The sequence below is a fragment of the Etheostoma cragini genome, chromosome 21 (assembly GCF_013103735.1).
Source record: "Etheostoma cragini isolate CJK2018 chromosome 21, CSU_Ecrag_1.0, whole genome shotgun sequence".
Classification (NCBI taxonomy): domain Eukaryota; kingdom Metazoa; phylum Chordata; class Actinopteri; order Perciformes; family Percidae; genus Etheostoma; species Etheostoma cragini.
The window spans coordinates 18,346,206-18,363,751 of record NC_048427.1 but is presented as its reverse complement, the minus strand read 5'-3'; the positions used below and the strand labels follow the sequence as shown (position 1 = coordinate 18,363,751).

At 39.6% G+C, this 17,546-nt stretch overlaps 2 protein-coding genes across 6 annotated transcripts; one reads left to right on the top strand and one right to left on the bottom strand.

The window, feature by feature from the left end:
* Nucleotides 1-2,601: 2,601 nt before the first annotated feature.
* Nucleotides 2,602-7,528, top strand: LOC117937232 (zinc finger protein 572-like). 3 transcript variants are annotated; one of them, XM_034861044.1, is made up of 3 exons: nt 2,602-2,792; nt 3,927-4,253; nt 5,847-7,528. In XM_034861044.1, exons 2-3 carry the CDS (start codon nt 4,010-4,012, stop codon nt 7,148-7,150), a joined length of 1,548 nt encoding a protein of 515 aa, XP_034716935.1. In that variant the 5' UTR covers nt 2,602-2,792; nt 3,927-4,009; the 3' UTR covers nt 7,151-7,528. The 3 variants fall into 3 exon arrangements, with proteins under 3 accessions (XP_034716935.1, XP_034716936.1, XP_034716937.1); XM_034861045.1 differs by lacking the exon at nt 2,602-2,792 and adding an exon at nt 2,900-3,079; XM_034861046.1 differs by lacking the exon at nt 2,602-2,792 and adding an exon at nt 3,723-3,814.
* Nucleotides 7,529-10,478: 2,950 nt separating this feature from the next.
* cabcoco1 (ciliary associated calcium binding coiled-coil 1) lies at nt 10,479-16,409 on the bottom strand. 3 transcript variants are annotated; one of them, XM_034860485.1, is made up of 6 exons: nt 16,233-16,357; nt 16,047-16,131; nt 14,159-14,328; nt 13,364-13,508; nt 11,538-11,610; nt 10,479-11,474 (listed from the first exon to the last, which is right to left on the bottom strand). In XM_034860485.1, the coding sequence occupies exons 2-6, from the start codon at nt 16,103-16,105 to the stop codon at nt 11,346-11,348; spliced, it is 576 nt and encodes a 191-aa protein (XP_034716376.1). In that variant the 5' UTR covers nt 16,106-16,131; nt 16,233-16,357; the 3' UTR covers nt 10,479-11,345. The 3 variants fall into 3 exon arrangements, with proteins under 3 accessions (XP_034716376.1, XP_034716373.1, XP_034716374.1); XM_034860482.1 differs by having other exon boundaries at nt 10,989-11,474; nt 16,047-16,135; nt 16,233-16,409; XM_034860483.1 differs by having other exon boundaries at nt 11,016-11,454; nt 16,047-16,135; nt 16,233-16,409.
* Between the last annotated feature and the right edge of the window lie 1,137 nt (nt 16,410-17,546).

Genomic DNA, 17,546 nt, shown 5'->3' with positions numbered 1-17,546 from the left:
CAAAGACAACACAAGGGTTATACAGAAATTTTGCCAAATTTTTGCATTAGGACATTGTTCCAGAGCAAATGTGCAATGACTTCAAAACAAGTTTTAATAAACTGGAATTATTCATTAAATATGACTGATCGGCTCCAGAACTACTACGACTACCATTTGCAGTCACGGTTCCATTGTCTTTATTGTGACTACTGTTGCCGCTGTGCATCACACCCCCGACCAGCACCGTCAGACACCACCCACCAAGAGCCTGGGTCTGTCCAAAAAAGGGAGTTTTTCCTTGCCGCTGCCATTGGGGAATTACTAGAATTGTTGGGGCTTTGTAAATTATAGAGTGGTCTGGACCTACTCTATCTGTAAAGTGGCTCGAGATAACTTTTTTCATGATTTGATTCTATAAATAAAATTGAATTGAATATTCCTGGGAACATCTTAGCATTTAGACCATGGTTCACCTTAGCACTAAACTAAATTCAAGAGGACACTATTATAGGTACAAATAAATCATTGTTGTGAAATGTCAACATGTTATATTACGGATCTCGGTTTAAGAGCATCTCCTTTACAATTAATGGCGTTGTACAGACAATACACATTTGAAAAAGTGTTTTTTTTTAACACACACACACACACACACACACACACACACACACACACACACCTTGAGGAATGAGGAAAAGGACATCCTGTGGTGCTTCCCTTGAGCTGCATAGCTGGAAACTCCCACCCCACAACAACAGGAACGGGCAGGCCGGCCTGCCACATTGACCCACCGTTTTCCCCTTCACAAATCACTCTTATGACTCCTGTTTGCATTGATGCTTAATGCGAACAGGCACATAGTCTGGAAACTAAACATCCATCAGACTTATTGTTATTATTACACATAATTTGGCTTTTCTTATCCTGCCGGTATTTACTAATTATTCCAACTGAGCATTATAGCCCTGACCACAACCTTATTTATAACTCTGTTTAATTGGGGCATAAAAGCATGGATTTTCAAGTGTTAGTAAAGAGGTTACCTGTGAGTTTAGCAGTGAATGGAGCACAGAGTGATCTCCAATGCTTGAGATTGATATGAAAATCCTGCTCAGGAATGAAACTATGGAAGCCTGATGCTGCCATCTAGTGTACCATAAAGGTAAACAGACTTGAATGCACATAGACTCCATGGAGCCACCGGTCTGACTCACGCACCATATAGACGGTGGTTCCCAACCTTTTGACATACCCTGTCCTATTAAGTCACCCTTTCCTGTAATGTTCCAAATGTGTTTATTTCAAATTTTTCTAAACTGGACGTTGGAAACTTGATTCTTTACTTGTACATGGGCATATTTCAACAATTTTTCCATTGTGTAAAGCAAACTATCAACTGTTTATTGCTTTTGGCCAGTGGTGGAAGAAGTTTTCATAGATTTTGTGACCTTGGGTCAGAGCAAGATTTCAAAGCTGATCCAATTATTGTTTATTTAGGAAGTTGGAGCATTTTCTCAACATAATAGGAACACTTCATTTGTCAGTTATTCACAAATATTCAAAATCAACACATCTGGAGTTACATGGTTTTTACTGGACAGGAAGAGATGGATATACTGTCATCTAAAAAGTAGTGTCATACTGCCAAACCTATCTCCACCGTGGAGTCTGAGTTGTAACTAAAGCGGTCAGATAAATGTAGTGCAGTAAAAAGATCAATATATCCCTCTGAGATGAGATGAACACTTATTATCGCTATTTTTCTGATGCTTTTGGCTCAGAAAGTCTTAAGGCACTACCAGGACGTTTTTAATACTTTTCTCCCATTCCCACCGGTACGCTATATACAGTACACAACTTATAACACTAGTTTTACAATTTTATTTTCAAAATCATGGTCAATAACCTCAAGTATATGACTTGTACCTATTTTTTTGTTAAAAAGATGACATTGTGAATACTTTGACTAAAATTTAAGATTAAAGAAAGAGTTTTAGATTAGATAATGATCATCCCACAGCTGGGAAATTCCCTTGTTACAGTAGTATTTGCTATAATAAAAGAAAAACAAACAAACAAGTAAACACACAAGTTCAGTTAGGATACAGTTTTGAAACCATTTACAGTTTTTTCGCAAATGCTATAAATAAACCAAATTTCTGATATAGAAACTTTTAAAACGGGTCAAATTAGACCAAGGAAAACTCGGGGGTTGTAAACAGTAGGCTAGAGAAAAATCCTGAGACGACAGCAAAAAATTACATCGAGAGCAACAACTCAGAAACACTTTTCTTTTTGTCTTTTTTCTTTTGTTTTTAGAAATGTTTCCACACTGATAGCAAAAAATATATATTTGAGAAAAATAACGTAGGCTATATTTAATTTTTTTTGAGAAATAATTACCAAAATTTCAAATGTTTATTTATTTTTTCTCATAAAATGCATTTTTTTTTGTATCAATGTGATTACTTTTTCTCTCAAACGTTTTTTTTTTCTTCTCTCAGATCATTTATTTTCTCGCATGTAATAAAGAAACAAATCTAGCTCGATACTTGATGAGGATTGGGAAAACTATGCTGGAATTGAACACTAGATGGCGGTAATCATGGCGGTAATGGTATTGGTACAATGCATGACAACCAAAGAAGAAGAAATTGCACCATCTGCAAGCTAATTCACAACGCTACGTTACGCTATGTTTTTAGCAATGTGACCTTTACTGTCTATGTTTGTGACCAAGGGGGTTATTATTACACATCCATGATTATGACATTGCAACGTAAACCCGGACAATGCACAACGTAGAGCTGGCAAGTTAGCATATTTGTTACAGTGTATGCTAGCTAGCCGTGGAGCTTTTAATGCTTGCTGTCACTACCCGATGTGAGACAAGTTAGCGTTACAGTAGATATACCTAGTCGCTAGCTAGTAGCCGCAGCAGCAGCAAATTGTGTCCTCGTTCTCTTACTACATATTTGGTGACCTCCAGTTAGCAATTTGTTTGTCTGTCAAGCTCTTGTTTGTATGTAGGCTACCTAACGTTATACAACCATAGTATTAACTGGCAGCTCAGGGAGATGGCCTTCCTGTCAGAAGGGGAAGCACAACAATATTAGCTACCTGATACTCTGGTTGACAGAAGATGGCGACAGCTCGATAGCCAACTATTGTCTATTTGGGGTAACCGTTAAGTAAAAGTTAAGTTAATTAATATCAGAAATACGTAGCGTAACGTCAGCTAGCTGAAGTTATAAAATGTGTAAACGGCTAACGTCAATTAAGCCAAACTTCATTAAACTGTTGTTGCACTTTCATTGGTTGCCACTGAACGCACACTGTAACGTTACGTGTCTGGTGGCACTCTGGCTAAGCATCATACATACGGTAAACAGCATAGTTAACGTGTAAAACGTTAAATTACGAACCATACGATGAAGGCTGAATAGCAACCAAAGTATAGAAAATAATATCTTTATTTGTCATTAATGACGCCGACATAATGCAGGGCCCCTAGGGCGTTCTGTCACTACACATCTAATTTTGACGTCACTCAAAGTTATAATCAAATGGGAAATGGCAGCTTCAATGAAGGGCTATAGCGATGCTCCTAGTGCTGTTCCACGGAGCTGTGATGCGTTTAAATGACATGGAAAATCCAGCTACCCTATTCTTTCTGGAAATCTAATCATAACGTACTAAAAAAGTAATTGATATTTTGACACACATTAATTTAATCCTGTTTGCAGACTCCAGTGTCCTGAATCACTGACCATTGAAAAATACTTCTACTGCTCAAAATGCTTATGACCTGGAGGCCCTCGTGAACCCCAGGGTGTGCCCAGATTAAGTTTTGGTCAAAGAATTTGTCAAATATTTAACCTTTTGCAATTTGATTATCCAAACCGTTACTGATCAGTTTTCTGTTTGTCTGCCTGTGTTTGCAGACATGACCAGAGCAAGGTGGGATCTGAGGACACAGAAAGGTTCACGTGGAGCGATAAGGAGTGACCTGGGGGCTTGAAGGCTCATGTCTACTTCCCAAACATTAACACCTCTCGACTGTGGCGGCGGAGAACACCTCAGCATGGTGAAGGCAGTAAAGATGGAGCTGCTGAGAGCACTCGTCAGTGAGCGTTTGTCTGCAGCTGCCGAGGAGATTTTTGAGCTTGTAGAAAGAACCATTACAGAATATGAAAAGGAGATTTCCTGTTCAAAGTGGGTAGTGGATAGCCACCGCGGACTGCTGGATGACGCCAAGTCACATAGTGAAGGTCGGTCTATCCATGATAGCAGTTACCAAGACACATTTTCAAAAATTTTCACAATTATTTACTTTAATGTAGTTTTTAATACAATTTAATTTAGGGCTGTCCCATCAAGGACAAAAAATTAACATTACTTAGTATTGGTTCACAAAAGGTTAAAGGGATCGTATTAAGCTTTTTTCGTATTTTTCTGTCATATCTACAAACGATCTAAATCGTTCTAAATGCTTTTGTTTAAATCATTTTTTTTGTACTGTCGACTAAGTGTTACGCAACTCTAAGTCAGCCTTCTGTGATTGGGCATCTGCTCTAGGTAGGCAGGACTGGAGTGTTTTTTTATTGTTTTTCAAGATACTGTGGTGTTAGCGTGTGGCTATATAATATGTCATCTTGGCTGCCAGTGTTGTTAAATTCTCCCCAGTTCTGGGTGACATTACTCCTGAAACATCACCGTTTATGGAGTATTTGGTTAAAAAGCCTTTATCTGTGATTTCTTACTGTAGAAAGTACTGCTTCATTTCACAACGATCTAACATTAGCTGCATGCTAACGTGAGGTAGCTGTGATCTTGGCGGCCAGTGCTGGTGATTTTTCCCCAATTCCGGGGTCAAAGTACAGCTGGGACATATCCGGTTGTGCAGTATTTGGTTAAGAAGCCTTTTGTGGTGGTTCTTCACATGACAAAGCCAAGAGACAGGTGCTCCTACAGAGCCTCTCATACAGATGCAGCAGCCATGGACAGTATGAGAAAGATAAAGTGTGTTTTTCAAACATTAAAGCATGTAAACATGTTCTAGTACAAACACAAAATACAGACTTTACAAATTTTCTTTTGAGGAGCTCGCTAGGACCCACTGGATCTAGCGAGACTGGAAACTAAACTACGTTTTTCACCCTTTTATTGATGGTTAGTGTTACATTGTGTGAGAGATTATTTGCTCCAGGTAAGAATGTTAGTGTGAAATTGAACACTACACATCCTGGGGGGGGGTCTTTACACAACAGTAGGCTCTATGCTGGGGGGGGGGGGGGGGGGGGGGGGGGGGGGGTCTTGAACACTACAGTAGGCTATATGCCAATGTTGTTTTTAATAAAAAAACATTTGCAAAAAGCGGACCAATCCACTTTTAAAGGCTGATAAGAGCATTATAATGAGAAAACATTATGGGACAAAGAGAAATTAATGGACATTTAGAATAGATAAAAAAGTGAGATTAATTGCGAGTTAACCATGACAATGTGATTAATCGCAATGAAATATTTTAATTGATTGACAGCACTAAAAATGACATAACTTTACTGTGTATCAGCCTCTAAAACCAGAAAAAGGACAGCACTTGTTTCATATCATGATGTTCCAATATCTAGTCTAATATATGAATGTCGATGTTAATATATTGCCCTAACTTTGGTGTTTGTAAGATGTCAGAATAGGACAAACATTTGTAAAGGTATGAAAAAGTCAGAGGAATCAGATTAAACAAAGAAAGTGTATTCCACTGATATAGTATTGCAGTTCCATAAAGTGGAGGTACTTAAAGAATAAAAGAATGGTCAAAAGCAGCAGAGAAATAAACGTTGTTTTCTCCTTTGCTTCAGATTCTTTCCAAATGTCTGCCTCGGGCGTGAAGTTGCAGTCTGGCCAGCAGCAGCGCGCTGCCAGCGGGAACGTCAGCGTGTGCTGGGCTGAACCAGAAACCACCACGTCAGAGCCGACAGAAGACTGTCCCAACATGGACAGCACTCATCCGGACCCGTCTCCCGCCAGTGAAAATTATCAAAATGGTCAGGAGATACTGATCGATATCGGAGACGAGGATGTGAAGCAGGAGTGTGACGTCGACATGCCTTTGGATATCGTCAAAATGGAAAAACGTCCCGTTAGCTTGAGTGCTTTTTCTTCCGAAAAGACAACGATACAACACATCAAAAAGCACCCAGAGGACAATTTGTCCCTTTACCAGTGCCAGTTCTGTGATCTCTACTTCTGCCACATGTCTAAATTCATCATTCATTCCAGAACGCACAATGGTGCCAAACCATACACGTGCCACCACTGTGAGAAAAGCTTTGGCGAGAGGCATAGTCTGCTCATTCACAGACAAAAACACATCGAGGAGAAACCATGTTTGGGTTTTATTCAAAAGGTGGAAGCAGAAACTGACCTCAGGTCAGTGACACCAGCCAGTAAGATTGAAGAGCTGGCTTGCAGACAGGAAGATTCTGGCATTAACATATTTCCATGTACTGTCACTCCCTATGATAAAAGTGAGTTTGATCAAGAGTCTCTGCAGCCCCTGAGTCTTTACCAAATCCAGACTGTTGCCGATATAGATAAAGACTCCTCAGCTGCAGCAACAGTTGATCTCATTAAAGCCGAGCCAGCTGGAACTGATGCCGGCGTGTCAGACGGTGCCATGTATGATCAGTTGCTCCTTCCAGTGAGACCGAGTGAACAGGGCGACGGTATGACAGAGCCTAAACATCGCAACTTTAACAATATCCTACAGAGTAGACCTTCGAGAAAATCCACAGAGCTCAATGTTGTGTTTGAAGCGGGGACAACACAGAAACCCCACAAGTGTCCTTGTTGCACCAAATGTTTCTCCTCGACTAAGACTCTATTAAGACACGTGCGGACCCACACAGAGGACAAAGCCTATCAGTGCCACTTATGTGGGAGGAACTTCTGTCAGAAGTCGGACCTGGTCAATCATACGAGGATACACACAGGAGAGAGACCGTATCAGTGCCCAGAATGTCCCAAATCATTCGCGCAGAAAGGCAACCTGGTGGTTCACATGAGGAAACATGCTAGAGATCAACTGTATCAGGGCCAAGAGTCCAGCTGGAGCTGTAGTCAGAGGTCATCTTTTGACTGTCAAATGCAAAGCCACAGGTAGTTTAAGGGGTTTTAAGCTTTGTTCTGAGGCTGGGTATCAAACCTCAATACTGGGTCTGGGGTTAGCTCTAGCTACGTTAGCAACACCAGTTGATAGCAATGGATTCCACAGATTTTTGTGCATACAAAACAGAAGGGACTGTTTGTACAACTGATTTAAAGAGACAGAAGTGCTACTACTTTTATTTTACAGCTTTAACTGGTTAATGCACAGCCTTGTTGGATTTTGAGTTCAGGGGGTACTGCGAGGTTTGTCCGACTTCCCAACTCGGAAATCCAAGTTCAGGGGGTGTGTTTCCAACTTTGACCTCGGGAATTCCGACCTCCGGACACAAATGGAACGCACTATGAAAGCTGGAAGTGAATGTTCCGTTGGACACAGCGTACCCTGTGGCGAGATTGTTTTGTCAACTGATGCTTCCAAGGTCCATTATTAATGTTCAATGTTAAGTTTTATGAAGTACTTTATTTAAGTTCTTGTTCTGCTACCTGTGTTTAGACATCATTCAGTATTTAAAAACGTTGGCGTCTTTTATTAAATGAAAAGGAGAAACTTCTGTATTGTATTGGCACTATATTTCTAACCAAACCAGCACTATTTGAGATTGTGAAAACTTTCCCTCTGTCACGTTTCTTTCTTTACTTTATATTGTCCTTATATTTTCTGGTGAACCCCAGTGTTCAGCAAGGCTAACTGTGGTCACACAACCACCACCAGGATTGCTATAAATAAGAAGCAGCTGACAGTGGAGGGACTGAAATGAACTTCTGAAACACAGGGTGGGAATTGTGACCCCACATAAAATAATGGCCCTGAATTCGGTTGCTAAGAGTAACCATTGTAGCAGCACTGTGTTCACCCTTGAGATAACCTTTCTGTACCAGCATGTGTTTGTGTAGGTAAGTAAGTGTAAGTGTAGAGAACCCCATGGAATATTCTTTGTATTTATTATAAGGTAAAATAAATGTATACTTTAATTTGTACGAAATATGTGTATCTACATAAAATGTCAAAATTACAGTGTAAAACCAAGCTTCTGTCTTATTGTTTGTTCAGTGAATCCTCTGTAAAGCTATTGTTTATACTAGATTTGGGCCGGTTTTACCGGTCCGGTGCTGTGTACCAGGCTAAACAAGTTTAGCTTTCATTTGTCACTAACTTAGCTTCTGACAAATTAAAGTAACGACTAAGGACTACATTAGCAACCTGTGCTACAGGGGTCACTGATCTTAAAGGTGCTCCAACCGATGTCAAACTTGTTTTAGGCTAGAACATTTATTGTCAAATACAGCAAACATCTCCTCACTATCTGCTAGCTGCCTGTCGCCAGAACACACTGTAAAAAACATCTTCTCACTATCTGCTAGCTGCCTGTCGCCAGAACACACTGTAAAAAACATCTCTTCACTCTCTGCTAGCTGCCTGTCGCCAGAACACACTGTAAAAAACATCTCCTCACTAGCTGCCTGTCCCCAGAACACACTGTAAAAAACATCTCCTCACTATCTACTAGCTGCCTGTCCCCAGAACACACTGTAAAAAACATCTCACTATCTGCTAGCTGCCTGTCCCCAGAACACACTGTAAAAAACATCTCCTCACTATCTGCTAGCTGCCTGTCCCCAGAACACACTGTAAAAATTGAAATAAAACATTGAGACCACTCAACAAAGCACACTGGGTAATATCAAATTCAACACGTGAACTGGTTGCTATGGACTCGTCACTAGGCTTCCTCAGTCATTTTATATTTTAGCAGGTAAAGCTGCCAAAGCTGAACCTTCGACTTATCAAAATAAAAGCTTGGGTCTGGTTTGCTATGTTTTCAGTTTGGGAAATCGTACGGTCTCTGGCAAACTAAACAGGGAGGGATTCATCTGCTAGCAATGGGGGGGCCGAGTCTAATTACTAAATTCCGTTTCTCCATCTTACTACATAGAGCTACATGGAAAGATATGCTCCAAGCAAGCCACTTTGAAACGCTGCTGTTTTCATGAATACAAAAGTTGGATAACGCTACCTGTAGACTAAAAAAACTGCATGATCCTCCCCTCAACAAAGAATACTAAAACATGACCCTCCCGTTTTCCTCCGGTGGTCCATTCCATAAATACCTTAACCCAAATAAAAAGAATTATGTTTAACAATACTTAGATCTGGCAGGTGTTGTCAAACCTAACTCAAAATGAGTCGAGAAAGAGGGTGAGAGAGGTAAGCATCAGGTTTCAAACTGCACCCTGGTGACTGTCAGTCCAGCCCCTCTGAGGGGACTGACGTTGCCGGGATGTGGACAGGTACCTCCGCCCCCCTCGTCTGTGTCTGACAGCCTCGTCTCCCCCTGACTGTGGGATGGCCGCCCTACCGGCCTCCACCGCCGCTCCCCCGTGCTAACATCGACTTGATGCTAGGTTGAGACAGAGCAGGATGCACCGCCACCGACATTAACCAGGGTCAATGCTCTTTATTTAAGTGGTACATTTTTTAATATTCCCACGCAACACTTCGCCGTGACCTCTTCATGATTACTTTTAAAATCAATGCTGAAACTGGCAGGCGGGTGGTCAAATATTTAATTGCTGCCACAAAGTGATATTAATTTCATTGCTTCAAGACTCTATGCAACGCAACCTGCATTAGTTTAATCGATAACAAATTAACTGCATCAACAAAATTCTTAATGATCAATTATTCACTGATTGATTGATTGATTAACCATGCCTATCCAGGGCAAGAAATTAACACCCACCCACCTGCGAAATGCAGGTGAATTTAGCAATTGGCGGGTAACACTGTCAATCTACCAGCCAAGTTGGCTGGTAGCCAATGAGAATTGAGTGATTCAGACGCGTAACTATTGCTAAGCAGTGTACGCCATAGTTCAATTTATTTTATGCATTGCTGTATATTATATAAGGGGCGGCTGTGGCTCAGTGGTAGAGTGGTTGCCTGCCAATCGGAAGGTTTGTGGTTCGATCCCCGCCCCTGCAGTCATTGTCGAAGTGTCCTTGGGCAAGGCACTGAACCCCAAGTTGCCCCCGGTGCTGCGCATCGGAGTGTGAATGTGTGTGAATGTTTATCTGATGAGCAGGTGGCACCTTGTACGGCAGCCCCGGCCACAGTGTATGAATGTGTGTGAATGGTGAATGTTCCCTGTAGATGTAAAAGCGCTTTGAGCAGTTGTTAAGACTGGAAAAGCGCTATATAAATACAGCACATTTACATTTATATTTACAAATGGAAGTGCTTCAAAACGTCCCACATGCAGAGTTAGAACCCTGGGAACCTCAAGTAGTCTTCCCACTCACACAGACAGAGAGCTTTTTATGTCTAAACCGCCCGACCTTTTAGCTGTTTGAGATTTTGCCTCGATAAAAGCGTCCTAAATAAAACATGTAGTGATTATTATTACCACAGATAACTAAGTGAGAGAGAGAAAGGATGCTAACTGGAACAGCACGGCAATCTGGGACGGGCTCAAACAGAAATATCCTGCTGAATGGAAGGCTGAAAGCACCCAGAGAAAACAGTAAATCACTAGGGACAACAAGTAAAAAGCACACAATAAGTGTAATGTGTTCAATATTAATAATGACTCGATTTACGATAACTGAGTGAGGGTATTTTAGAAATTATAACATATCTTTTCTATTTTTCCCAATTTAAGGTTCAGCTAAAACCTTATTGCCAAAATGACTACACACTATTGAAATGCCAGTACACTTTGGCAACACTACTGTATAAGAAATGCAATAGTAATAATATAGTAGTATCAAGTTTATATTCCATATAAGACTGGAATATAAGCTTATACATTATTTACAGATTGTAAATCACGTCTGAAATTCTTTCTCTTGCTCTTTTTTAATTTGTTTTTATTGATTTTCACAGGAAATGTTAGTACAACCATAAGGGCTTATTTATTTAATTATTTTTCATCTTCCCCCCCCCCTCAACCAAGTATGGTTGTGTTAGTTTAAACAGAGATTAGTTGTTCCACTGGAGCTAAAAACTTAGTTCATAATAAATGATCAATGCATTTATCTGTCTAACAACACTGTGTGAAAGGAACAGAAACAAAGCAAAAGTAAGGACAAAGATGATATGTGGACTGCTTGTACCGTTTGACTCCACAGACAGACACCACCCTACTATGGACTGATGGACACTCACACTGATGCTATCCCTCCATCCATCATCACCTGTTCGTTTCTCTGGATAACAGGCAGAGGCGTTTAGTGGAAGGAGAGGTGAGTGGAAACACCTTCCTCCAGGGGAGTGAGACCGCTGGACACCTCAATGGTCCTCTGGAAAGCAGCATGTTTGGCTGTTATTCTCACACCCACACAAACCCTAAAACCAAACCACCCACCCCCACACCCACACCCACCTCCATGCCGGTCAGTAGCTCCTCTCTGGATGTGGTGAACAGAAGCTCGTAGAGTCTGTATTTCTGAAACAGACTGCAGCCAACAGAATATGCAGGGTCAGCTGTGTCACTTGAATTATTCAGACACAATATATCCTATAAGAGCAAAGAGCTATTATACATACAGCATCTATCTTGAATGAAACAAAAACACAATATACTTGCTATAATGTCAAGTTTTTTTCCCCAGCAAATAAATGTGATGGTTTCATCCCAAATGCATGGTAAATTATGTTCATAAATACATAAAAAGGTGGCTACACATGTGGTTGAAAGTAACAAGGTGCTTTTATTCTGCATGAAAAATGGCCTAAGGCTGCAAATAACGACTGTTTTTAAAGTTAATACATCTGTAAATAATTTTCAGTGTTTCCCACACCGACTAATTTCAATCAATCAACACCGCCTGGAAATATTGCGTTTTATTCAAAAAAAAAAAAAAGTTTTAAGGCTGTTTAAAACACACAACGTATTCGTTCAGCAGCATTTCCTTTCACTGCTGTCCACACACACACACACAGTTTGTCTCCATGACAACAAGAGAAAATGGCTGCCAAAATTCACAAAAGGTTGGTATCTTGTGAACACCTTTACAAAATCACATATTAAAAAGTGCTATAAAAAATATTTTATATTCTCAATGTAATGTTGTCAGTGTGTTATTGTTGGAGACCAGACCCTTATTAGCAAGTGATCGCGCCTGAAAAAGGCCCGTGTGGAGGACGAGGACCGGCCTAAAGCTGGGGGAACAGTGTGAAACAGAGCTGAACAGTCCGACCAGTTATAAATTTGCCAGTGCTGCTCACGCAGAAAGAAAGGGCCAGGACGACAAAGATTTGTTAGAGCATTGAAGAAAGAGTAAAGGACAGCATCCAACAGCGTGTCCCCCTAAGTTTTTGATACGTGAGTGTTACAAAAATAAGTATTTTGAAAAAGGCAAACAAACCACAAGCAAAACACTGGAACATCAGGGCCGAAACATAGTGACAGGAAAGACTTGGGGGGGGGGAGACACATGCATACATGCAGAAGACAGACACATGGTAAGTTAATATTTTGAGATACTTAGTCTATATTGTAAGATACTAAGTCAATATTGTGAGATATTAAGTCAATATTTTGTGATCATTTTTCATTATTTTGAGTTACTAAGTCAACATTTGGAGGTACAAATTCAATATTTTGAGTTACTAAGTCAATATTTGGAGATAATCCATCACAATTTTTAAGTTTCTCATTATTTTTAGATACTAAACCAATAATTTGAGATACATGGTTAATATTTTGAGAAAGTGTCAATATTTGAGATCAGCTCCTTCTCTGTAACCAATGCAGCATCAAAGCACGGCGTATTGTTACCAATCCATTGCTCGTGTGTGAGTTACTGCGAAACCTCACCTACACAACTTGCCGGAAACTGACTTGTACTTGTTACCATATAACTTAAAATGGCTGCTGCTGCTCTGACCATTCTGCTACATTGATTTAAATGGAAATGGCCTTTCTATCCATTTTATTTCTATGACCATTACCTATTATATAGGTCCTGTATAAAGCAAATGAATGGACACGTTTATAACCAGCCCATTAAACCCATGCTGGTCCCACATAGACATGCTGGCGTGGATCTCTAGTGCGTATGCTTTTTTAACCTTTTAGATGTCTCTGAATGAGTCAGACACAGAGTTTGAAAAAAATCTAGTTTTACCTGTAAATCTGTATTTACGTGTAGATTTTTCAAGCTCTGTGTCAAATATAGTAATATAGTATTTTAAGGACCCTCTGACCTGGTTCTAATGTAAGTTATGAGTGATGTGGCTTCTTCTCTGTCTAGAAGTGGAGGGCTGTCTTCCTTTAAAGTCGACCACTGGCAGGCAGCACCTAAGGCCTTAGCAAACTCCATCAAGTTCTTCACTAAAACCATCTGTTTCTCTGTAAATTGGCAACAGAGCACAAATAATAATAGGATATGTAGTTATATCAAGCACTTACTGTAAAACCACCTTTTCTGCATTGTAGCAACATAAAGTGAATTCAAACCTATCATTTTTCATCTAAATTTACTGAAATATTAAAAAATAACACCTGCACAATCCTCTGAAATCTAATATTCAGGCATGGATGAACCCCAAAAGTTTATATCTGAGCAAAACTTATAATGCTCTGTTGAAACTGTATCTGACATTTAACAATTTCACAGGGCTCATGGTTTTTGAGGCTGTAATTAGCTGTGGTTTCAAATATTCTAATTTTAAATTAATTTTTTGTAATGGATTGCTTTAGATTGTTCAGTTGTAACCACAAAGCTGTGTCCAAAATCATTCACTATATCAAATGAAGATTCAAATGCTGAAAGTCGAGGAAGGATTGTTTGAAATTAGGAACAAGCAGTACTTGAGCAGCAGACTCGTGAGCTAATTGTAGGGAGCTACAGCTTCTTGGCATAAACAAGAACATAGGAGTGGACAAAGCAACGGATGATTTGTTCAAGCTTTTGGAACAACAGGAAGGGGTTTAGTTTGGCAATGTTTCTTTACTAATATGGGGATAAGATCATGCTTTTCTCTGTATGTGCTACCCACCTCTTATGTTATCCAGCAGCATGTGCAGTACAGCCATGGTGAAGGAGATCTTCATGGGGGTGAAGTTGGCCTCTTTTGCCCACCAGAAGCCATAGACATAATAATCCAGCAGGGCAGCTTCCTTCATACAGATCTGATGATTCCTCAAGCCCAGAATCGCAGTGATTTCACTACAGTCAACAGAGAGCAGATCTGGATAAATACTATTTAAGTGCAGTAGAAATTAAGCATGGCAAAACAGTCACTTAAATGCTCCTAAAACATCTGGGCCATAGCTACCGTTGAGAATAAGAAGGCCATGTTGTCCATATGTTTTTGTTGGCGGTGTCAATTTGGGGTTTTTAGAGAGCGAATTTAGGGTTTACATTACACAATAAAAACGTCCACACTAATTTAAGTTGTTTACTCAATTTGATTTAGGCCAACAAAATGATAAATAATGAAAGGCTTCAACATTTCTGAATTCAGAATCATAATTCTCCATTCTGGCAGTACGGAGAAAGCCTTGAAAACACCATTTAACCTTTGTATTGGGAAATACAATGTCCAGTAAGTACTAATAGTGATTGATCAAAAAGTACATAATATTGACAGTACAATGCAGTTGATGGACAAACAGCAGGGACACAGTATTAAAAATCATGCTTTAAAAACCTAAATAAAATAAAGAAAGTGAAATGCATTACTGCAGCTGTTTTTTCCACAAACTACTACAACCATAACTTGTCATACTTTGTATGAAATTAGACCATAACTAGAAATAATGTTTTTCTTAGACAGACAATGATTAATACCCTAATAAAAAGGCCAAATGCCTAAATTATCCCGTAATTAGTGCATAAATAAGGTATAATAAGCCTTACTTTCTATAAAATTAGACCAAAACTAAAAATATTTGATTTTAATTTAGGTTAATGTATGGTTTCTTATTGGCTTATTGTTTGTTTTCTGTCTAAAATAGACCAAATAACTTCTTGTTGGAATTTCTCCCACAATATAACTCCCTTATTTCATTCTGATATCATGTCACGTCAGTCATTAAATTCTTGGGATGACACATACAGAGGCAGCCATTTTATGGCATTTACAGCAGTGGTGTAGTCTACGTAATACAAAGTATACATACGTACACTAAGAAAGCTCCAGGAATTCAATGTACCCACATTAAAAAGCTCAATGACACGCAACAACATACTTTCCATTATATTTGTGACATACAGTGAAAGTTTACACACCCATGCTAAAATTGATTAAAAAGAGGAATAAAAAAACACCTTTTGGAAATGGATTTAAATGCCTTAATTAAAAATAATTAGGAAAATCCAACCTTTTAAGGACACCAATTTTCTTTGTGAATGATTAATGTATAGTAAATAAATAAATGTTCTTTCTGGATTTTTTTCCTTGGGTTTTCCTACAAAAATTTAATTAAGGCATAGAGTATGTTTTTTTTATTCCTCTTTTAATCAACTTTAGCATGGGTGTTTAAACTTTCTCAAGCCACTGTTTTTAGAATTGTCACTGTTTTTTCATCTGTGCATAAGCTAACTAAAGGTATTTCTACAGTAAATTGGTTCATAAAAGTGTATCTGAATTTTCAGCAGAAAATTAAGTGTTTCGCTCAAATTTTTCCTGTTGACCCCGGACCCCACCCACCTTCTGGCCCATAACCCGTACAATATACCCACTGCAACACATTAGGGTATACCACTGGTTTACAGCTCATATTTAGCTTAATTTTGGCCTGTAGGCTAACCTTTAGCGCATTCTTACCTAACACTAGCTAGCTAACGTCTTAACTGTTTATGGCTAACGTTAACTAGCTAGCTCGTTGCGACTGACGCAGGGATATTCCGTTATCATATATAAGGGTTGTGACGCTACTTACGTCTGAAGTTCGTCCATAGTTTTCTTTAGCAGCTCTTGGATTTGTTGGTTTGGCATCATTTCCCACTGGAGAAAGAGGCTTTCCTCTTTCTTCCGAGAAGTAAAGAGACATGCTAGAGTTATGTCAAAAAAACACACACACACACACACGCACACGTGCGAGCATATAACACTGTTTAGTTGTTACCTGTAGCTTTTTGTCCTTTGCTTTTGGTTGCTCTCTCTTTTCATGACGTGTTGCCTCCGCGGACATGTTTTTTTTTTTTTTTTTTCAGACACTGGTAGACGCGATAGTCGTTGCCGTGGCAACGCACCACCAAATCGCTGGTGTGCATTGTTTGGTTCGGAGAGGGAGAGAGTTGCGACACTCTTTGATCTCGCTAGCGGGGTGGTCACGTGGTTCATGTACCACGCTAGCTAACATTGTAACATATGAGTCGTTTAATTTGATAAATCACTTTATATACAGGCCTAGCCTTTTGGAGAGCTTTTGTGTTGCACATTAGATCCTGAATTACTTACATGAATCTATGTTTGAGTCGGTTGGTAAAATTAAACTCCGTAAATATGACGCAGAAATGGCGCACTTCGGTGAAGTTATATGCGCCAGGTTAGGGTTATACTAAATTGTTAAACTGCTCAAATGGCTAATCTGTAACATATGGATTTGAGCACGTGCTAAATGTCCATAGATGACCAACCAGATTGCCTGGTCTACTGATAATCCCCCTAATATTTGCTGACACAGTATCCCCCCCTTTTTTTGTCGACATCATGTTTTCACTGGAGCCTGTGTGTGCATCTTTCATTAAATATAACTTTTAGAGAGGTTAACATTGATCTGTTTTACAACTTTTATACCATGTTTGGTAATTATATCCCTATATTATGGGGCGGTAGGCTATTACTCTGGGATTGCTAATCTGACTAATTAATTTAATAAGCATCCTGAGTACAGATTGAGTGGGATTCAAGTACATAACATGTTTTTGACAATAATAAATTTGACACATTAGAATGCTTTTATTTTGAAGGGGTAATCATTCAAAATCACCCTCTATATTATATATTTTAACTCTTGTTCAGGCTGCTCTTAAAACGAAACCTCCTGTTTAACCGCACTCATTCCCCTTCAGAGCGATAGTACACCACCCCAGACTGTCGGTCGGGTGAATAAGACTGTTCTGCATAAAAAATAAAACAGGCTTATGTAAATATAGGAAAATATTGGATAGGATAGAACACATGAGGCAGCACTGTGGCCTTACAGTAAGAAGGTTCTGGGCCTGAATCCAGATTGCTCCGGGTCTTTCTGTGTGGAGTCTGTATGTTCTCCCCATGTTTACATGGGTTTTCTCCGGATGCGACCCCCCCCCCACATGTAGTCCCACTAGTCCCACTAAGTGCAGAGAATGGCACCCCGGACCCCCTTTCCTTGAATATAGTGATTGAATCCACCTCTACCTGATTTAGGCTTCTTACATGCAGGGGCACCGTATAG